This window comes from Telmatherina bonti (assembly GCF_933228915.1).
Source record: "Telmatherina bonti genome assembly, chromosome: 6".
In the NCBI taxonomy this organism is placed as follows: Eukaryota; Metazoa; Chordata; class Actinopteri; order Atheriniformes; family Telmatherinidae; genus Telmatherina; species Telmatherina bonti.
Window position 1 is genome coordinate 40,658,992 of NC_136624.1, and position 22,929 is coordinate 40,681,920.

The 22,929-nt window shown below is 53.3% G+C and overlaps 1 protein-coding gene across 4 annotated transcripts in view; it reads left to right on the forward strand.

The window, feature by feature from the left end:
- The window catches only part of LOC306757220 (nuclear receptor coactivator 3-like), a 56,450-nt gene that overhangs the window by 32,450 nt on the left and 1,071 nt on the right, over positions 1 to 22,929 (forward strand). For 3 of the 4 annotated variants that reach the window (XM_079242185.1, XM_079242188.1, XM_079242186.1), the window contains exons 3-19: positions 10,255 to 10,359; positions 10,466 to 10,626; positions 11,924 to 12,024; positions 13,225 to 13,399; positions 13,493 to 13,678; positions 14,019 to 14,105; positions 15,464 to 15,607; positions 16,525 to 16,672; positions 16,746 to 17,239; positions 17,370 to 18,331; positions 18,424 to 18,550; positions 20,899 to 21,135; positions 21,234 to 21,449; positions 21,527 to 21,644; positions 21,725 to 21,896; positions 22,319 to 22,675; positions 22,770 to 22,868. In XM_079242185.1, coding sequence (XP_079098311.1) covers positions 10,274 to 10,359; positions 10,466 to 10,626; positions 11,924 to 12,024; positions 13,225 to 13,399; positions 13,493 to 13,678; positions 14,019 to 14,105; positions 15,464 to 15,607; positions 16,525 to 16,672; positions 16,746 to 17,239; positions 17,370 to 18,331; positions 18,424 to 18,550; positions 20,899 to 21,135; positions 21,234 to 21,449; positions 21,527 to 21,644; positions 21,725 to 21,896; positions 22,319 to 22,675; positions 22,770 to 22,868 — 3,870 coding nt within the window. In that variant the 5' untranslated portion in view covers positions 10,255 to 10,273. Of the gene's footprint in view, positions 1 to 9,593; positions 9,728 to 10,254; positions 10,360 to 10,465; positions 10,627 to 11,923; positions 12,025 to 13,224; positions 13,400 to 13,492; positions 13,679 to 14,018; positions 14,106 to 15,463; positions 15,608 to 16,524; positions 16,673 to 16,745; positions 17,240 to 17,369; positions 18,332 to 18,423; positions 18,551 to 20,898; positions 21,136 to 21,233; positions 21,450 to 21,526; positions 21,645 to 21,724; positions 21,897 to 22,318; positions 22,676 to 22,769; positions 22,869 to 22,929 lie in introns of those variants that run through there. The other variant, XM_079242187.1, reaches the window with a different exon arrangement.

The following is a 22,929-nucleotide window of genomic DNA, read 5'->3' on the forward strand; positions in this document are numbered from 1 at the left end:
CCCCTCCATCCATCCATCCACCCCTCTTTTCATCCATCCACCCCTCTATCCATCCATCCATCCATCCATCCACCCCTCTATCCATCCATCCATCCATCCATCCATCCATCCGTCCATCCATCCTTCCACCCCTCCATCCATCCATTCACCCCTCTATCATCCATCCATCCACCCCTCTATCCATCCATCCATCCATCCCTCCATTCATCCATCCACCCCTCCATCCATCCATCCATCCCTCCACCCCCTATCCATCCATTCCTCCATCTATCCATTCACCCCTCCATCCATCCATCCATCCATCCACCCCTCCATCCATCAACCCCCCCACCCCTCCATCCATCCACTCCTCCACCCCTCCATCCATCCACCCCTCCATCCATCCACTCCTCCATCCATCCATTCATCCACCCCCCCACCCCTCCATCCACCCCTCCATCCATCCACCCCTCCATCCATCCATCCCTCCATCCCTCCCTCCCCCTATCCATCCATCCATCCATCCATCCACCCCTCCATCCATCCATCCACCCCTCTATCCATCCACCCACCCACCCCTCTATCCATCCCTCCATCCGTCCACCCCTCCATCCATCCATCCACCCACCCCTCCATCCAACCATCCATCCATCCATCCATCCATCCACCCCTCTATCCATCCCTCCATCCACCCCTCTATCCATCCATCCATCTACCCCTCTATCCATCCATCCATCCATCCATCCATCCAACCCCCTATCCATCCATCCATCCATCCACCGCTCCATCCACCCCTCTATCCATCCATCCATCCACCCCTCCATCCATCCATCCTTCCACCCCTCCATCCATCCATCCACCGCTCCATCCACCCCTCCATCCATCCATCCACCCACCCCTCCATCCAACCATCCATCCATCCATCCATCCATCCACCCCTCTATCCATCCGTCCATCCATCCATCCATCCGTCCATCCATCCTTCCACCCCTCCATCCATCCATCCACCCCTCTATCATCCATCCATCCACCCCTCTATCCATCCATCCATCCCTCCATTCATCCATCCACCCCTCTATCCATCCATCCATCCCTCCATCCATCCATCCACCCCTCTATCCATCCCTCCATCCACCCCTCTATCCATCCATCATCCATCCACCCCTCCATCCATCCTTCCATTCATCCATCCACCCCTCCATCCATCCATCCATCCATCCATCCACCCCTCCATCCATCCATCCAGCCACCGCTCCATCCACCACTCCATCCATCCACCCCTCCCTCCATCCATCCACCCCTCTATCCATCCATCCATCCCTCCATCCATCCATCCACCCCTCCATCCATCCATCCATCCAACCCCCTATCCATCCATCCATCCATCCATCCATCCACCCCTCCATCCATCCATCCCCCTATCCATCCCTCCATCCATCCATCCATCCATCCATCCCCTATACATCCATCCATCCATCCCCTATACATCCATCCCCCTATACATCCATCCATCCATCATCCATCCACCCCTCCCTCCATCCATCCATCCACCCCTCCCTCCATCCATCCATCCACCCCTCCATCCATCCATCCATCCAACCCCCTATCATCCATCCATCCAACCCCCTATCATCCATCCATCGACCCCTCCATCCATCCATCCTTCCACCCTATATCCATCCATCCAACCAACCATCCATCCAACCATCCCCCTATCCATCCACCCCTCCATCCATCCATCCATCCACCCCTCCATCATCCATCCACCCCTCTATCCATCCATCCATCCACCCCTCTATCCATCCATCCATCATCCATCCACCCCTCCATCCATCCATTCATCCATCCACCCCTCCATCCATCCATCCACCCCTCTATCCATCCATCCATCCATCCATCATCCATCCACCCCTCCATCCATCCATCCCCCTATACATCCATCCATCCACCGCTCCATCCACCCCTCCATCCATCCATCCACCCACCCCTCCATCCAACCATCCATCCATCCATCCATCCATCCACCCCTCTATCCATCCGTCCATCCATCCATCCATCCGTCCATCCATCCTTCCACCCCTCCATCCATCCATCCACCCCTCTATCATCCATCCATCCACCCCTCTATCCATCCATCCATCCCTCCATTCATCCATCCACCCCTCTATCCATCCATCCATCCCTCCATCCATCCATCCACCCCTCTATCCATCCCTCCATCCACCCCTCTATCCATCCATCATCCATCCACCCCTCCATCCATCCTTCCATTCATCCATCCACCCCTCCATCCATCCATCCATCCATCCATCCACCCCTCCATCCATCCATCCAGCCACCGCTCCATCCACCACTCCATCCATCCACCCCTCCCTCCATCCATCCACCCCTCTATCCATCCATCCATCCCTCCATCCATCCATCCACCCCTCCATCCATCCATCCATCCAACCCCCTATCCATCCATCCATCCATCCACCCCTCCATCCATCCATCCCCCTATCCATCCCTCCATCCATCCATCCATCCATCCATCCCCTATACATCCATCCATCCATCCCCTATACATCCATCCCCCTATACATCCATCCATCCATCATCCATCCACCCCTCCCTCCATCCATCCATCCACCCCTCCCTCCATCCATCCATCCACCCCTCCATCCATCCATCCATCCAACCCCCTATCATCCATCCATCCAACCCCCTATCATCCATCCATCGACCCCTCCATCCATCCATCCTTCCACCCTATATCCATCCATCCAACCAACCATCCATCCAACCATCCCCCTATCCATCCACCCCTCCATCCATCCATCCATCCACCCCTCCATCATCCATCCACCCCTCTATCCATCCATCCATCCACCCCTCTATCCATCCATCCATCATCCATCCACCCCTCCATCCATCCATTCATCCATCCACCCCTCCATCCATCCATCCACCCCTCTATCCATCCATCCATCCATCCATCATCCATCCACCCCTCCATCCATCCATCCCCCTATACATCCATCCATCCACCGCTCCATCCACCCCTCCATCCATCCATCCATCCACCCACCCCTCTATCCATCCACCCATCCCTCCATCCATCCATCCACCTCTCCATCCATCCATACATCCATCTACCCCTCCATCCATCCATCCTTCCACCCCTCTATCCATTCATCCATCCACCGCTCCATCCATCCATCCACCGCTCCATCCACCCCTCTATCCATCCATCCACCCCTCTATCCATCCATCCATCCACCCCTCTATCCATCCATCCGTCCAGCCCTCCATCCATCCATCCATCCACCCCTCCATCCAACCATCCATCCATCCATCCATCCATCCACCCCTCCATCCATCCATTCATTCACCCCTCCATCCATCCATCCCTCCCCCTATCCTTCCATCCACCCCTCCATCCATCCATCCACCGCTCCATCCATCCATCCATCCATCCATCCACCCGTCTATCCATCCATCCATCTATCCATCCATCCATCCATCCACCCCTCCATCCATCCATCCATCCACCCCTCTATCCATCCATCCATCTATCCATCCATCCATCCATCCACCCCTCCATCCATCCATCCACCCACCCCTCTATCCATCCATCCATCCCTCCATCCGTCCAGCCCTCCATCCATCCATCCATCCACCCCTCCATCCAACCATCCATCCATCCATCCATCCACCCCTCTATCCATCCCTCCATCCACCCCTCTATCCATCCATCCATCCATCATCCATCCACCCCTCCATCCATCCTTCCATTCATCCATCCACCCCTCCATCCTTCCACTCCTCCATCCATCCATCCATCCATCCATCCATCCATCCAGCCACCGCTCCATCCACCGCTCCATCCATCCACCCCTCCCTCCATCCATCCATCCATCCACCCCTCTATCCATCCATCCATCCCTCCATCCATCCATCCACCCCTCCATCCATCCATCCATCCAACCCCCTATCCATCCATCCATCCATCCACCCCTCCATCCATCCATCCTTCCACCCCTCTATCCATCCATCCATCCATCCACAGCTCCATCCACCCCTCCATCCATCCATCCACCCCTCTATCATCCATCCACCCCTCTTTCCATCCATCCACCCCTCTATCCATCCATCCATCCAGCCCTCCATCCATCCATCCATCCACCCCTCTATCCATCCATCCATCCATGCATCCATCCATCCACCCCTCTATCCATCCACCCACCCACCCCTCTATCCATCCCTCCATCCGTCCAGCCCTCCATCCATCCATCCATCCACCCCTCCATCCAACCATCCATCCATCCATCCATCCATCCATCCACCCCTCTATCCATCCCTCCATCCACCCCTCTATCCATCCCTCCATCCACCCCTCTATCCATCCATCCATCCATCATCCATCCACCCCTCCATCCATCCTTCCATTCATCCATCCACCCCTCCATCCATCCATCCATCCATCCACCCCTCCATCCATCCATCCAGCCACCGCTCCGTCCATCCACCCCTCCCTCCATCCATCCATCCATCCACCCCTCTATCCATCCATCCATCCCTCCATCCATCCATCCACCCCTCCATCCATCCATCCATCCAACCCCCTATCCATCCATCCATCCATCCACCCCTCCATCCATCCATCCATCCATCCTTCCACCCCTCTATCCATCCATCCATCCACAACTCCATCCACCCCTCCATCCATCCATCCACCCCTCTATCCATCCATCCACCCCTCTTTCCATCCATCCACCCCTCTATCCATCAATCCATCCACCCCTCTATCCATCCATCCATCCATGCATCCATCCATCCACCCCTCTATCCATCCACCCACCCCTCTATCATCCATCCATCCCTCCATCCATCCATCCACCCCTCCATCCATCCATCCATCCACCCGTCCATCCATCCATCCAACCATTCATCCATCCATCCATCCACCCCTCTATCCATCCATCCATCCATCTATCCATCCATCCATTCATCCACCCCTCTATCCATCCACCCATCCCTCCATCCATCCATCCACCTCTCCATCCATCCATCCCTCCACCCCTCTATCCACTCCTATATCCACCCCTCCATCCATCCCTCCATCCATCTCTCCACCCCTCCATCCATCCACCCCCCCACTCCTCCACCCCTCCATCCATCCACCCCTCCATCCATCCATCCATCCATCCATCTACCCCTCTATCCATCCATCCATCCACCCCTCCATCCATCCATCCCTCCACCCCTCTATCCACTCCTATATCCACCCCTCCATCCATCCCTCCACCCCTCCATCCATCCCTCCATCCATCCCTCCACCCCTCCATCCATCCACCCCCCCACCCCTCCATCCATCCACTCCTCCACCCCTCCATCCATCCACCCCTCCATCCATCCATCCATCCATCCATCTACCCCTCTATCCATCCATCCATCCATCCATCCAACCCCCTATCCATCCATCCATCCAACCCCCTATCCATCCACCCCTCTATCCATCCATCCATCCACCCCTCCATCCATCCATCCTTCCACCCCTCCATCCATCCATCCACCGCTCCATCCACCCCTCCATCCATCCATCCACCCCTCTATCCATCCATCCACCCCTCTTTTCATCCATCCACCCCTCTATCCATCCATCCATCCATCCATCCACCCCTCTATCCATCCATCCATCCATCCATCCATCCATCCGTCCATCCATCCTTCCACCCCTCCATCCATCCATTCACCCCTCTATCATCCATCCATCCATCCCTCCATTCATCCATCCACCCCTCCATCCATCCATCCATCCACCCCTCTATCCATCCATCCATCCATCCATCCATCCATCCATCCGTCCATCCATCCTTCCACCCCTCCATCCATCCATTCACCCCTCTATCATCCATCCATCCACCCCTCTATCCATCCATCCATCCACCCCTCCATCCAACCATCCATCCATCCATCCATCCATCCACCCCTCCATCCATCCATTCATTCACCCCTCCATCCATCCATCCCTCCCCCTATCCTTCCATCCACCCCTCCATCCATCCATCCACCGCTCCATCCATCCATCCATCCATCCATCCACCCGTCTATCCATCCATCCATCTATCCATCCATCCATCCATCCACCCCTCCATCCATCCATCCATCCACCCCTCTATCCATCCATCCATCTATCCATCCATCCATCCATCCACCCCTCCATCCATCCATCCACCCACCCCTCTATCCATCCATCCATCCCTCCATCCGTCCAGCCCTCCATCCATCCATCCATCCACCCCTCCATCCAACCATCCATCCATCCACCCCTCTATCCATCCCTCCATCCACCCCTCTATCCATCCATCCATCCATCATCCATCCACCCCTCCATCCATCCTTCCATTCATCCATCCACCCCTCCATCCTTCCACTCCTCCATCCATCCATCCATCCATCCATCCAGCCACCGCTCCATCCACCGCTCCATCCATCCACCCCTCCCTCCATCCATCCATCCATCCACCCCTCTATCCATCCATCCATCCCTCCATCCATCCATCCACCCCTCCATCCATCCATCCATCCAACCCCCTATCCATCCATCCATCCATCCACCCCTCCATCCATCCATCCTTCCACCCCTCTATCCATCCATCCATCCATCCACAGCTCCATCCACCCCTCCATCCATCCATCCACCCCTCTATCATCCATCCACCCCTCTTTCCATCCATCCACCCCTCTATCCACCCCTCCATCCATCCCTCCATCCATCTCTCCACCCCTCCATCCATCCACCCCCCCACTCCTCCACCCCTCCATCCATCCACCCCTCCATCCATCCATCCATCCATCCATCCATCTACCCCTCTATCCATCCATCCATCCACCCCTCCATCCATCCATCCCTCCACCCCTCTATCCACTCCTATATCCACCCCTCCATCCATCCCTCCACCCCTCCATCCATCCCTCCATCCATCCCTCCACCCCTCCATCCATCCACCCCCCCACCCCTCCATCCATCCACTCCTCCACCCCTCCATCCATCCATCCATCCATCCATCTACCCCTCTATCCATCCATCCATCCATCCATCCAACCCCCTATCCATCCATCCATCCAACCCCCTATCCATCCACCCCTCTATCCATCCATCCATCCACCCCTCCATCCATCCATCCTTCCACCCCTCCATCCATCCATCCATCCATCCCTCCATCCACCCCTCCATCCATCCATCCACCCCTCTATCCATCCATCCACCCCTCTTTTCATCCATCCACCCCTCTATCCATCCATCCATCCATCCATCCACCCCTCTATCCATCCATCCATCCATCCATCCATCCATCCGTCCATCCATCCTTCCACCCCTCCATCCATCCATTCACCCCTCTATCATCCATCCATCCACCCCTCTATCCATCCATCCATCCATCCCTCCATTCATCCATCCACCCCTCCATCCATCCATCCATCCACCCCTCTATCCATCCATCCATCCATCCATCCATCCATCCGTCCATCCATCCTTCCACCCCTCCATCCATCCATTCACCCCTCTATCATCCATCCATCCACCCCTCTATCCATCCATCCATCCACCCCTCCATTCATCCATCCACCCCTCCATCTATCCATTCACCCCTCCATCCATCCATCCATCCATCCACCCCTCCATCCATCAACCCCCCCACCCCTCCATCCATCCACTCCTCCACCCCTCCATCCATCCACCCCTCCATCCATCCACTCCTCCATCCATCCATTCATCCACCCCCCCACCCCTCCATCCACCCCTCCATCCATCCACCCCTCCATCCATCCATCCCTCCATCCCTCCCTCCCCCTATCCATCCATCCATCCATCCATCCACCCCTCCATCCATCCATCCACCCCTCTATCCATCCACCCACCCACCCCTCTATCCATCCCTCCATCCGTCCAGCCCTCCATCCATCCATCCATCCACCCCTCCATCCAACCATCCATCCATCCATCCATCCATCCACCCCTCTATCCATCCCTCCATCCACCCCTCTATCCATCCATCCATCTACCCCTCTATCCATCCATCCATCCATCCATCCATCCAACCCCCTATCCATCCATCCATCCATCCACCGCTCCATCCACCCCTCTATCCATCCATCCATCCACCCCTCCATCCATCCATCCTTCCACCCCTCCATCCATCCATCCACCGCTCCATCCACCCCTCCATCCATCCATCCACCCCTCTATCCATCCATCCACCCCTCTTTTCATCCATCCACCCCTCTATCCATCCATCCATCCACCCCTCTATCCATCCGTCCATCCATCCATCCATCCGTCCATCCATCCTTCCACCCCTCCATCCATCCATCCACCCCTCTATCATCCATCCATCCACCCCTCTATCCATCCATCCATCCCTCTATCCATCCATCCACCCCTCTATCCATCCATCCATCCCTCCATCCATCCATCCACCCCTCCATCCATCCATCCATCCAACCCCCTATCCATCCATCCTTCCACCCCTCTATCCATCCATCCAATCATCCATCCATCCATCCAACCATCCCCCTATCCATCCATCCTTCCACCCCTCTATCCATCCATCCAACCATCCATCCATCCATCCAACCATCCCCCTATCCATCCATCCATCCACCCCTCCATCCATCCATCCACCCCTCCATCCATCCATCCACCCCTCCATCTATCCACTCCTCCATCCATCCATTCACCCCTCCATCCATCCATCCACCCCTCTATCCATCCATCCCTCCATCCATTTTCTCCCTGCTTATCCGGGGTCGGGTGGCGGTGGCAACAGTCTCAGCAGGGAACCCCAGATTTCGCTGGTTGATGACGGTAATGGCGTGACGCTGGTGGGGTTAAACCTTGCAGGCCGTCAGATAGGCGGCGTGATGTGTTAACCACTGGTTGCCATGTCACATGGCCTGTCAGAATATTTTTTCCACTAAAGGCAGTGGAGGAGGAGTCCTTTAGCAATGTTTATTATTGATCCCTGATGGTGTCTCGTGGCGGACGCTTGCAGCCCGTTGGGAACTGCGGTTCTGGTGGTTTAACTTCTGTCTAAACTCCTGCCAGCGTTCACCGTAACATGTCCTCAGCGTGATCCTGTAAGGCAGTTGCATCACATGACCTGCTAGAGTTGTAACGGGTTCTGCTTCCATGTTGGAAGCTGTTTACATGCCCGACCATTTAGTCCGTGTTCCCAGCCACAGCTCTGCTGCTTCAGGATGTGAGCCCTCATGTCATCTTTCTGCACTGCTGCAGAGGTGAGCCTGAGGACAGAAGTCAGGAAGGAAGCAAGAGAAAAAGGAGGGCAGCAGGAGTCACAGCCGGAGCACGGCAGCCAGATTTAGGCTGCTGAAAGGTGGATGGACACGAAGCACGCCGTGCAGATTTATGTCTGAGAGCTGCTGCTCTTTTAGGTTGCAGCTAGAGGAAGACTGGGCTGCATGTCCCAGCCTGCAGTTAACGGAGCAGGGGTTGCATAATGCCTTCCATCTGCTGCTCTCTGGAATGAGCTCACTATGAGCGTGCACACAAGCAGACACGAAGTCCAGGAGGAGGTTGTAGAACGGCAAACTGCTCGAGTACAGCTGGGGGGGAGCTTTGACCACAGAAGCAAGGGGCTTCCTCTGAGGGGTCAGACACAGGGCAATGCCAGAGCGAGAAAACAAGGGCAGGGTCCTCCGCTCAGCAGTGCTTCTTCCAGGGAGGGGCTGCATCAGAAAGGTAAGTTTGTTGGAGCGGATGTAGCCTTGTATGCAGACGGCGGCTTACTGGAGGATTCTCTGGAGGCTTGCCTCGATAGTTTCAAGGCTCCACGAGCTGCTTCTTTCTGCCTGAGCGTTCGGCAGAGGAGGCTGGTGAATATGTTCCTTGGTGGAACCTACAAGCGCTCTTCCCTCTCGCAGACTGACATGCCTGAGCACGCACTGGGAAGGGTTTGCGTAAGCTGAGAATGCGTGTTGTTGCTGCCAGCAGAGTGGTTCTGGCGGGTAAGCTGGCTGAACGGAGGATGACCCATCTCCCCTGAGGCTCCAGATCACTACATCATCATCAGTCGCTCCTCTCTGGAACAGATGAGATTTCCTTCCCATCAAACATGAAGCAGAAAGCAGGGCGGCTTTTCTAAAGGAGAGTCTGTCGCAGTCTCACATCTAACTGTTCCCATGAAAGTCACTCAGTCTTAGTCATTAGTCTCTTCCCCTCCACACTCAGACCATTGATATGAAGCCATCACAGCTCTCTGCTTCCAGGTGCTGATGTGCGCTGAAGATGAGTGGCGTCGGAGACAAGTCACTAGAGCCGCTGTGCTCCGACCGCAAACGGAAACTGTCAACATGTGACACACCTGGACTGGGGTGAGTGCTGCATCTCCTTCACCGGGCCGGTGTACGGCCTGCAGACGGGCATGGCGAGGTAAGTTCGTCATGGCAACCTGTCTAATCCCACTTCGCTCCCTGGCAGGTGTGACAAGCGTCGGAGGGAACAGGAGAGCAAGTACATCGAGGAGCTGGCTGAGCTCATCTCCGCCAACCTTTCTAACATTGACAGCTTCAACGTCAAGCCTGACAAATGCGCCATCCTCAAGGAAACCGTGAGACAGATCCGACAAATCAAAGAGCAAGGTAACGCCGCGCCCCCCCCCCCCCCCCCCCATGCCACGCCAGCATGGGCGGTGAACATCTTGTTTTTCTCAATAATCTGGGACATAAACAGTGGGCAGAGTCGGTACGTTGCTGCAGAACAGATGATGTGGGGAAGGGGTGTGCTCGGTTCAGGGCCACGACAGGGTTTGTGTTGCTACGGGGAGCGAAGGGTTTGTGTTGCTACGGGGAGCGAAGGGTTTGTGTTGCTACGGGGAGCGAAGGGTTTGTGTTGCTACGGGGAGCGAAGGGTTTGTGTTGCTACGGGGAGCGAAGGGTTTGTGTTGCTACGGGGAGCGAAGGGTTTGTGTTGCTACGGGGAGCGAAGGGTTTGTGTTGCTACGGGGAGCGAAGGGTTTGTGTTGCTACGGGGAGCAAAGGGTTTGTGTTGCTACGGGGAGCGAAGGGTTTGTGTTGCTACGGGGAGCGAAGGGTTTGTGTTGCTACGGGGAGCAAAGGGTTTGTGTTGCTACGGGGAGCGAAGGGTTTGTGTTGCTACGGGGAGCGAAGGGTTTGTGTTGCTACGGGGAGCGAAGGGTTTGTGTTGCTACGGGGAGCGAAGGGTTTGTGTTGCTACGGGGAGCGAAGGGTTTGTGTTGCTACGGGGAGCGAAGGGTTTGTGTTGCTACGGGGAGCGAAGGGTTTGTGTTGCTACGGGGAGCGAAGGGTTTGTGTTGCTATGGGGAGCGAAGGGTTTGTGTTGCTACGGGGAGCGAAGGGTTTGTGTTGCTACGGGGAACGAAGGGTTTGTGTTGCTACGGGGAGCGAACAGCAGCTTGGCCGTCACGGCTCGAGGCCGACGAACCCCGCATCCCTCTGGGAGACAAAGGACTTCAGAGTCCAGATGTTCCTCTCCAAACACCTGAAAAAGGTGAAAGCAGGTGAATATTCCTTCCTGGGTAGGAGGAGCTTGGCGGGCATCCGGCAGGAGGTCGTGGTGTTGTCCAGACAGGCTACTATAGTTACAGGATAGAAAGGGTTACGGGCCTCGCTGTGTTTTTATCTGAGTGTTGTCCTTTAAACGCATCTACCCCCCCCCCTCCGGTTTCTGTTCCTTGTTTTCCTGTTCATGCAGCTTTTGGTCTGAAAGGGTTTAAATCAGTCGCGTCTCGCTGCTCGTACGGGATGACCTTGCTAGACTGAGTGGTATCTGGTAAACCCTCAGACACATGTCATTTTAAAAATAGAAAGGCATGCAAGCCGTGCACGTAGGACTGGTGCTGCCATCTGGTGGCCAGTCAGAAGGTTCTGCTGTGTGACGTGCTGCTTCTGTCCTCAGGGAAGAGCGCCTGCAGCGACGACGATGTGCAGAAAGCAGACGTGTCTTCCACTGGTCAGGGGGTCATCGACAAGGACCACCTGGGACCGCTGCTCCTACAGGTCAGCCGGGGACGATGGATGAGGAGCGCCGCATGCTGCTGGTGCTCCACTGGTGTCGTCACTCACATCCCCATAAATCTGTCCTGTGCTTCTGCAGCAGCGCTTCTCGCACGGAGCGACAGGATGGAAAACTGTCGTTTCATTTCTGTGTTTCTGACTGAATGAGTCTTATTTCAGTCGGGTGGTCAGGGTTACTGCACGCACGTTAAAACAACGTGTAGATCTGGAAAGATTATCAGAGAAACACACAGAACATCAGATACGTTGTCATTTTAAAGGTTTAACACACACTAGGTGTCTGTGGGAGTGTGTGTGTGTCTGTGTGTGTGTGTGTGTGTGTGTGTGTGTGTGTGTGTGTGTGTGTGTGTGTGTGTGTGTGTGTATTATACATATGAATATTTGTATATGTGTATATATAGATATATATGAGAAAGAGGAGACTGTGTGTCTGAAGCATTAAACTTTTGTTTTATTCAATAAATCAAAACATATTTTAAAATTTGAACATATCTTCAAGTTAAACTTGAATAAAATTAAAGCAGAAGTCAATTCTTATCTTCCCCTTTTCATCCAACCATCATTAGAGTATATCATCAAACAAACCAAAAATGTATACAAAATGAAAATAAATCTCCAGAACTTGGAACATTGCGTGGCGTCCCGCAGACTAAATCATTTTCTTGTGTCTCCCAGTTTAACACACATTTTAGGCATTTCTTTCAACATTGGACATTTTGTAATTTTCACATTATACATAATATCTGTTTAATAAATTTTCTTTAATTCTCCTTTCAAACAAAAAGTTTGATGTTAATTTTTTCACTTCTTGGTCCAAATTATTCCACAAACTGACTCCTTTCACTGAAACACATCGTTCCTTCAACATAGTCCTAAAATACCTGAAATACCCACATTTTTAAATGAATATTGACTTTATAACTTTATAAAAATTTATAAAAACTGCATTTGTTTTCCAGAAATTTCCGATTGTTTAGGACATTTTCTAAAAGGACAGATGATTAAATTAAACATGCTGACAGTGTATTTAAACGTCTTTGTATTGAAACAAAGCACTGCGGACCAGTTTGGGACAAACTTGGTTTTAATGTCGGAAAGGAGCGGAGAAGCACCCGTTTAGGTGAGATTTTATTGCTTTTCATGGTATGTTTTGCTTGTGAACATCCCCCCGTCTGCTCTCAGGCTTTAGATGGATTCCTGTTCGTGGTTAACCGAGAGGGGAGCATCGTGTTCGTGTCCGACAATGTGACCCAGTACCTGCAGTACAGGCAGGAGGAGCTGATCAACACCAGCGTGTACAGCATCATCCACCATGAAGACCGAGAAGAATTTCACAAGAATTTACCCAAATCTAACGGTGAGGCAGGGTTCTCCCTGTGTTGGGAGGAATCCCGTTTGAAAGGACGCTGGCTGGAATCACGGAGCTCTTCCTGTTTTTATTCCATTTCAGCACCAAACGGTGCGTCTTGGGCCGGAGAGGCGCCCCGCCAGAAAAGCCACACCTTCAGTTGTCGCATGCTGGTGAACCTTTTTCACAGTCATGGGTTGTTGGAGGAACGGCTGGGGGGCCAGCGCTACGAGACCATGCAGTGTTTCGCCCTCACTCAGCCCCGGGCCATGCTGGAGGAAGGAGACGGTAAAAGTTCCCCTTCACAGCTCTCAAAGGCTTTTTTAGACACAGTTTCCATTTCTTCTAACTGAGAACTTTTTTCTGCTGCAAAGCGTCGTCATTTTCTGTTCTATGAACTGCTTCTGCTTTGTTTTTAGGCTTTTTGTCTGAACATGTTGCAATAAAAGCTCCGGTTTGAGTTTTTTATCCCAGAAACTTAAATGTGTTGAAGCCTGATCATGAAAGTTACGTTCTCCATAAAAAGAAATATTTTTCCACTTTTCAGCGTGTAAACATGTGAAAAGCATCCAGACGGTGTCGTTAAGCAGTGGAGACACACCAGAATCTAACATGCTTCTGTTTCCAGATTTACAGTCATGTATGATCTGCGTGGCTCGGCGCATCATAGCGGTGGAGAGGACGGAGAGGTTCAGCACCCGCCACGAGCTGTCCGGTAAGGTTCTGCACGAAACCTGCACAGCAAACAGGAATTAAAGTCTTGCGACTTCATTCCTTCGGCTCTGAGTGACTCAAGGTTTAAATGGAAGGTGAGGAAAAGCTTCGTTAGTCCCCCGACACGTCCAACCTTGGAGCTGCGCTGCGTTACTGACAGAGCAGCTCTACATCCTGGTCCGTTCATCTCTACACACCCCTCTGTCGGTCGCCTCCTACCCTCTGTCTGCACCCCGCTCAGTAACTAGTCCGCTGTTACAACAACCCAGGGTTCAGAAAAGGCTTCGGACTCAGACATCTGCAGTAGGTTGTCAGATCTGGAGCCATAGTCATCAAACTTTGTAGAATTGTAAAAAAGTTTAAAAAAAAAAAAAAAGTTTTGTTTTAGAAGTAACTTCAAACGTCTCATTCACACTTTTATGGAGATGCAGGACTCCGTGTCAAAGCGGCGTGACGACAGTACCGGGTCCCGTTAACGGAATTCTAGACATGTCCGTCAAAATGACCTCGCCGAATGGAACCGCTTAACAGAAATATCGTCTGAGTCATTTAATAAATCAACAAAGTTATGCAAAATATAGACATGAGGACTGAATCCAATCTACGTGTTTCCAGACTGAACTCTGTAAAAACGATGGTTCCGTTGTGCGTCTGCATTTTAGGATGATGCCGCGCCGTCACCCTCACAAAAAGCTGAGACTTTACCACGTTAACAGGATAGTTTTATTCTGAGAACATTAAACTTATCGCATCATAACGTGATCCGCTCTGCAGACGTGGAATATTAACGCTTCGGTCTCTGAATGATGAAAAGGGATGAAGATGGTCTTCATCGGACGGACGGCGATGCTGGAGGACGCTGCGAGACCCGTCTTCCTGTCCTGGTGCCACTTCAAGCCGTCATCGTTTCCACATTGGTCTCCAGCAGGCGGCGAAACACCAGAAGCCGTGCGCTGCAGGCGTGTCGCTCATACACACATTCCTACATTAAACCAGACAAACGGAACAGAAACATCTGGGCTGCTGCAGGATGAAAACGCTTCACCTGTTTCCAGTAAACCATCATGTTAACGTCCCGTTTCAGGGAAGATGGCAGCAGAGCCGACTGTAGCGGATGTTTGTGTTCGCGCTCAGGATCCTCGATCGTCCTGATGGTCAGAAGCTGAAAATAAAAAAGACATTCTCTGAATAAGAATTGCACACGTAAGAAGCGTTACAATCATACATATATGATAAATATAGACGCAACCCTTTCTGAACATGGTGTTTCATGCATCAGGTTATTCCAGTAATCTGATTACTCTCAGGTCTGTGATTGTGCTCATGTCAGCGGGCTCAGACATTTTTCCCTTGTTGTAGGTAAACTGATAGAAATTGAACAGCAGAGTTCTCTTCACACCACGATGCGTCCAGGCTGGGAGGACCTGGTCAGACGGTGCATGCAGATGTTCCTCCACAGAAGTGATGGACAACCATGGTCCTACAAACGCCACTATCAAGACGGTACACCTGTCGCTACTGTTGTCCTCTGTTAAGCGGAGTGGGTTACGTCTGAGCGGATGGATTTGGATAGAATCCATCCTGACTGGTGTGGGAGTTAAAGCAGGAACGGACTGGAACATGGAATCTCATGAAGTCGTTTGCTGTTCGGTACAAACAAGAATGAAGACAGAATTATACATTTCTCCCAGTTCTGAGCTGCTTCAGCATCTTTCTACTGCGGTCTGCACGGACCGTTTTAAAGCCCGGTACAGACACATTACAGTCAGGGATGTGTTCATGCAGCCATGTCTCGGTGAAGCACATAATACTGCACTCTCTGTATTCTTTCTGAGACCTTGTTAGCATCTCGAGCTCGTCCGTTTTGTTAGCTAGCGATCTCACATCACCCATGACTGTGGTTGGGAGAAATGGTTTAAATCTCCATCGCTTTTTCCTCTGTCTCACTCCTGCTCTGCATCCTCTTCTCTTTCTTTTCAACTCCATCAGGATTTGATGTGTTGTTTCGCTGATAATCCTGATTTGGGAGAAGTTAATCAGTTGATCCCGATTGTAAACAAGTCTTTAGTTGCCATGAAGACTCATCATAAGAAGCCTTGAGAGAGCCAAAAATATGCAGAATAATCTCCCTTGCAGCACACCCTCCGACCTAATTTGAGCTAATATCTATGTGAGAAGAGTTTGAACGTTTAAAAAAAATCAAGATAGCAAGTCAAAGCTACTACAGTTAGAGGCCATCAGACGGCGCAATCTAGATGGTCTGGTTAAACATGAAATGGTTAAACATAATTACCAGAAGCAAAATCATTTCATAACCTTCAGCATCACAGTTATCTGTGCATGATGAGCAGATCAGCGAGCAGAGAGAGCAAGATGTCGGAGAAAAAAAAAAGACTTTCATGCATTTTTTTCTGCTCCAGCTTTCCATACGGGCCATGCGGAGACGCCGCTGTATCGCTTCTCGCTGTCTGACGGCACCGCGGTCACAGCTCAGACCAGGAGTGACCTCTGTAGGAACCCCAGCAGCAACGAGCCACACTCCTTCCTCTCCACACACTTCCTGCAAAGGTACGGACGCTCTGAACTTTGACCATTTTCTGCTCTGGAGCTGTTGGTTATCCTTATTTTTCTCTTTGTAAAGGGAAAATAACTGTTACCGTGGGAACCAGAGTGGCAGTATGAGGCCCCAAAGCATGAATGTGAACAACCCCAGTCTGCAGATGAACATGGGTTTGAACAGGGGCTACAGCATGGCTGAACAGGGCAACATGACACAAAGAGGACTGGCTCCATACACAGGGGGTGGCTGCATGAATCCCATGAACCAGATGAATCCCATGAACCAGATGAATCCCATGAACCAGATGAATCCCATGAACCAGATGAATCCCATGAACCAGATGAGCAACATGGGGCAGATGAGTCCAGTGAACTCGATGGGCCACCATGGGATCCATCAGCAGATGGGTCAGTTCCACAGCGGTGGAGGTGGACCTGTCGGTAGCGGGTATGGGATGGGTATGACCAGCCCTCCCCAGGCCAGTCCAGGGTTTAACGGTCCTCCGCACAATGTCATGGGTTCACCCAGAGTCCGAGGAAGCCCCAAAACAGGAGCCAGCCCCTTCTCCCCTGGAGGTACAAGACTAAGTGTTGATCAATCATGTGTTCAATATAATAATCCTCTTTGCTTTATTTGTCCTGATGGGAAATTGGGGCGGGGAGGGTCATACTGCAGCTTATGCATATTACCGATTGTGTTTTGCAGCTATTAACTCTCCCATGAGCTCCAGTCACACTGGGAACTCTGCAGGTGGTGGAGGCTCCAGCTTCTCCAGCAGCTCATTGAATGCCCTCCAAGCCATCAGCGAAGGAGTGGGCAATCCACTGCCGTCGCCGCTCACATCTCCTCCTCCTCCTCCTCACAAGCCGGACGGCTCTCCAAGCATCAACTCCACCAATCAGACAGCGGGGGGACCCTGTAAACCTGGTCTTCCACCTTACTCTGAATCAAAAAGCCCAGGCAGCTTGTTGGGGACATGTGGAGAGCAGCACCCACACACCCCCACCAGCGATGGTCCTCCTGACAAGACTGACAGCCAGGCCTGCCTCGGAGGAGGGGAGTCCAGTCGACGGGTTCCCGACAAGTGCAACAAAAAGCTTCTTCAGCTCCTCACCTCCCCCACAGATGAGCTAGCACAACCTAATCACGCACCAAGCTTTGGAGCCAGCTCTACGCCCGACGCAAAGGATGGAAGCGCTGCCGTTAACAGCCCCTCCTCCACCACAGGTGTGTCCTCCTCCACGGGGGGGGCGCACGGGTCTGTGTCCTCCTCTGGTGGCGCTGGACATGTACCGAGCCAGTCCCTGCAGGAGAAGCACAAGATTCTCCACAAGCTCCTGCAGAACGGAAACACTCCTGATGACGTAGCTCGTATAACAGCTGAGGCCACCGGCAAGACCAGCCTGGAGTCCGGGCCACCAGAACCGGGACCTGCACCCGGCGGAGGGCTGAAGGGATCAGAATTAAAGAAAGAGCAGCACAGCCCCAAGAAGGAGAAACCTCATGCCCTCCTTCACTATCTCCTCAACAAAGATGACTCCAAAGAAGTTGGCGATATGAAGTCCAAACTGGAGGACCTGGATGGGAGAGGAGCTCAGGGGTCAGGGGTCACGAGCTCGGAGTCCCAGTGCATGGATGGCAAAGTGAAACTGGAGCCATCTGATGAGGTACGGCTTTTAACCAAAGTTTCTCTTGCTTGCACCTTGTGAAGCTGAGTTCAGATCAACTTTTCACTGCTTTGGCTTTTCTCCTGCTTCAGGCGGAAACTCTGGAGACCATTCTGGGCGTCCCGAGGAAGGGCTCTGGTTTCTATCCTGAACCAGACTCCAGGGCCGGAAAGCAGGCGGGAGGAAACAAACCAGGAACGATTCCAGAAAGTTTACATGGTGAGTCAGTTTAACCGTTAAAACTCTGCTAGATGGTCTGAGTGCTGCCGCTTTTTCATCACCAGTCACCAGGACCAGTAGTGTGGAACTGGGATGGTCATGTGACCCTCCATGAGGAAAGAAATGTTTTAACCTGCTTCTCCATGTTCAATCTGGACTCTGGTCTCTGTTCTGGACTCTGGTCTAGACTCTGGACTCTGATCTAGACTCTGGACTCTGCTCTGGTCTCTGTTCTGGACTCTGGACTCTGGTCTAGACTCTGTTCTGGACTCTGGACTCTGGTCTAGACTCTGGACTCTGGACTCTGGACTGGTCTCTTGTCTAGACTCTGGACTCTGGACTAGACTCTGTTCTGGACTCTGGACTCTGGTCTAGACTCTGTTCTGGACTCTGGACTCTGATCTAGACTCTGGACTCTGCTCTGGTCTCTGTTCTGGACTCTGGACTAGACTCTGGACTCTGGACTAGACTCTGTTCTGGACTCTGGACTCTGGACTAGACTCTGTTCTGGACTCTGGACTCTGGTCTAGACTCTGTTCTGGACTCTGGACTCTGGTCTAGACTCTGGACTCTGGACTCTGGACTGGTCTCTTGTCTAGACTCTGGACTCTGGTCTAGACTCTGTTCTGGACTCTGGACTCTGGTCTAGACTCTGGACTCTGGACTGGTCTCTTGTCTAGACTCTGGACTAGACTCTGTTCTGGACTCTGGACTCTGGTCTAGACTCTGTTCTGGACTCTGGACTCTGATCTAGACTCTGGACTCTGCTCTGGTCTCTGTTCTGGACTCTGGACTCTGGTCTAGACTCTGTTCTGGACTCTGGTCTAGACTCTGGACTCTGGACTCTGGACTGGTCTCTTGTCTAGACTCTGGACTCTGGTCTAGACTCTGTTCTGGACTCTGGACTCTGGTCTAGACTCTGTTCTGGACTCTGGTCTAGACTCTGGACTCTGGACTCTGGACTGGTCTCTTGTCTAGACTCTGGACTCTGGACTCTGGTCTAGACTCTGTTCTGGACTCTGGACTCTGGTCTAGACTCTGGACTCTGGACTGGTCTCTTGTCTAGACTCTGGACTCTGGACTCTGGTCTAGACTCTGTTCTGGACTCTGGACTCTGATCTAGACTCTGGACTCTGCTCTGGTCTCTGTTCTGGACTCTGGACTCTGGTCTAGACTCTGTTCTGGACTCTGGACTCTGGTCTAGACTCTGGACTCTGGACTCTGGACTGGTCTCTTGTCTAGACTCTGGACTCTGGTCTAGACTCTGTTCTGGACTCTGGACTCTGGTCTAGACTCTGTTCTGGACTCTGGACTCTGGTCTAGACTCTGGACTCTGGACTCTGGACTGGTCTCTTGTCTAGACTCTGGACTCTGGTCTAGACTCTGTTCTGGACTCTGGACTCTGGTCTAGACTCTGGACTCTGGACTGGTCTCTTGTCTAGACTCTGGACTCTGGACTCTGGTCTAGACTCTGTTCTGGACTCTGGACTCTTGTCTAGACTCTGGACTCTGGTCTAGACTCTGGTATCTGGTCTAGACTCTGGACTAGTTGACCTGAATTAAAGCACCAGCAGCATCTGGATAAGGCGCAAATGTTAATCCTGTTCATTACGGAAGCGCCTCGTCTCCATGGAAGCGTCTCGTCTCCATGGAAGCGTCTCGTCTCCATGGAAGCGCCTCGTCTCCATGGAAGCGTCTCGTCTCCATGGAAGCGCCTCGTCTCCATGGAAGCGTCTCGTCTCCATGGAAGCGTCTCGTCTCCATGGAAGCGTCTCGTCTCCATGGAAGCGTCTCGTCTCCATGGAAGCGCCTCGTCTCCATGGAAGCGCCTCGTCTCCATGGAAGCGTCTCGTCTCCATGGAAGCGTCTCGTCTCCATGGAAGCGCCTCGTCTCCATGGAAGCGTCTCGTCTCCATGGAAGCGCCTCGTCTCCATGGAAGCGCCTCGTCTCCATGGAAACGTCTCGTCTCCATGGAAGCGTCTCGTCTCCATGGAAGCGTCTCGTCTCCATGGAAGCGCCTCGTCTCCATGGAAGCGTCTCGTCTCCATGGAAGCGCCTCGTCTCCATGGAAGCGTCTCGTCTCCATGGAAGCGCCTCGTCTCCATGGAAGCGCCTCGTCTCCATGGAAGCGCCTCGTCTCCATGGAAGCGTCTCGTCTCCATGGAAGCGCCTCGTCTCCATGGAAGCGTCTCGTCTCCATGGAAACGTCTCGTCTTCATGCTGACTGAGATTAAAATGGAATTGAAAAAGCAGGAAGAAACGACCTCGCAGCGTCTTCGTCCCCCTCTGGCTCCTCATTCTGCTGCAGGAGCGCGAAGCCGTTTTAACCCCTTATGGTGTGTTTCAGACGATGAGCGGGTCCCGCTTCATCCGGCTCAGCGTGGATCCTTTCAGAGATCCTCGTCTTTGGATCCGAAGCCCAGTGGAGAAGTTGGGGTGGGACGTGGCCTGGCAACAAGACGGAACGTTCCCTGTCCCACTCTGGTGAAACAGGAGAACATGGATGTTCCAATCAGAGCTGGCGCTGTGCCTAACGGCTTCCCTGGAGGCGTGGGAGGGTGTCCACCGCGGGGAAACCCAACAAGTAACTCAAACACTTCCTCCTGAGTCCCACACAGAAGAATACAGACTGCGCGGTGAACTCATGTAGCAGCTGGACGCTGACGTGTCTCTGTCGTTTAGGAGGACTCGCCAGAGGTATGGCTGTCAGTCAGCGCCCCCCCATGGCCGCTCCAGGCGAATGGGGAGCGCCAAGATGCAAAAACAGCCCTGCAGCGGGGCCTGGACATCCAGCTATGAGTCGCGCCAGCCAAGTGGGCGTACCTGTGATGAACCGCTCCATCAGCGCACCTGAGAACACCAGCAGGTCCATGCTGCAGCAGCAACTCATGGAGATGGGTATGTGTGTGTCGTAGCGGAGAACATGCCGCTTGTCTCTCACGTTGGTCGCGCATGAACCACGTCCACCTCTGCAGGAAACAACGAGGCTAACATGGGCATGAGCCCATTCGGCGCACACGGGCCCCCACCTCAGTCCCCGTCCTGGCCGGACTCTGCCATGGGGATGGACAGAGCGCCGAGCGGCGTGAACAGGTGAAGCCGCCGCCGCTGCTACACAGCTTCATACTTTCATCTCCTCTCTGCTGGGACTTGATGTGTCTCTGTTGGCTTAGGGAGCAGTTTGTGCACCACCTGGAGGAGCTACTGGGACCGCTGACCAGCAGTGACGGTCCAAGTGATGAAAGAGCCCTTTTGGACCAGCTGGACTCTCTGCTCAATACTGCAGATGTCATTGCTCTCCAGGAGATAGACCGAGCCCTCGGCATCCCGGAGATAGTCGGCCAGGTACGAGACCATCACACAAGTCCTGATGCAGATCAGTTCCAGTGATTTCATTCTGACATTTTCTCTGACTGTGAAATGTTGGTGTTTATCTGAGTCAGCCTCAGCAGAAGGCGAGTTGTTCCTGCGTTTGTCTCACCTAGCAACGTAAGCCGACCCTGCGGCTGCTTAAATAAAGTGCTCGGGCTTTAAGAACTCTTAAAGTTCAGGAAAAAGCTGCTGCTGAAGTTATTGAAGCTATTTTCCATTTCTAAAAATAAAAGTTTGTTTGCGACTGAACATCATGTTTCATCTCCGAGCGCGTCTGGGACGCAGCGCCGCTCTTTCCTTTCACCACACGCTCTTGCAGAAATCCTGTCTGAGCTGCGATCCGGCTCCGTTTCACCCCTTCAGCTTCATCTGCACCGATGTTCTGTCCTCACCAGGCTCATGGACCTGAAGGCCCGCAGCAGGCCCATGATCAGGGCCAGGGCCCTCCATCAGAGCAGTTCCCAGGTTTGGACTCCTCTGTAGGCATGGACCAAAAGCCCATGTATGGCCAGGGCTACCCAGGGCCCCCAGGGCCCCCAGGGCCCCCTGCCATGGGAATGCAGCCCGGCTACGCCAGCAGCTCCATGCAAGGCCAGTCCTCTGGAGGCTTCAACCACATGATGGGCCAGACAAGGGGCTTCCACGGCATGGCAGGCATGGGGAACCCCCGTGCGAACATGATGAGACCTCGCATGATGACGGCCACCAAACCTCTCCGCCTGCAGCTCCAGCAGAGACTTCAGGGACAGCAGGTGACCGCACGCCGCACGTCTGTTTCCTTCCGCGAACTGAGCATCATGAAAAGCAAACGGACGCCACAAACCGCTTCTTCGTCTCATCTTGCAGTTCATGAACCAGACGCGACAAGGCATGAAGATGGAGAACGCCCCTGGAGGGACCGCCGCCATGCGTCCCGGCATGCCGCCTGCAGGGATGACTGCTCCGGTGTGTAGTCGCCACTGTGGATGCTGAGTCACCGGTGGCTGTTGAGGCCGCAGTGCCTCAG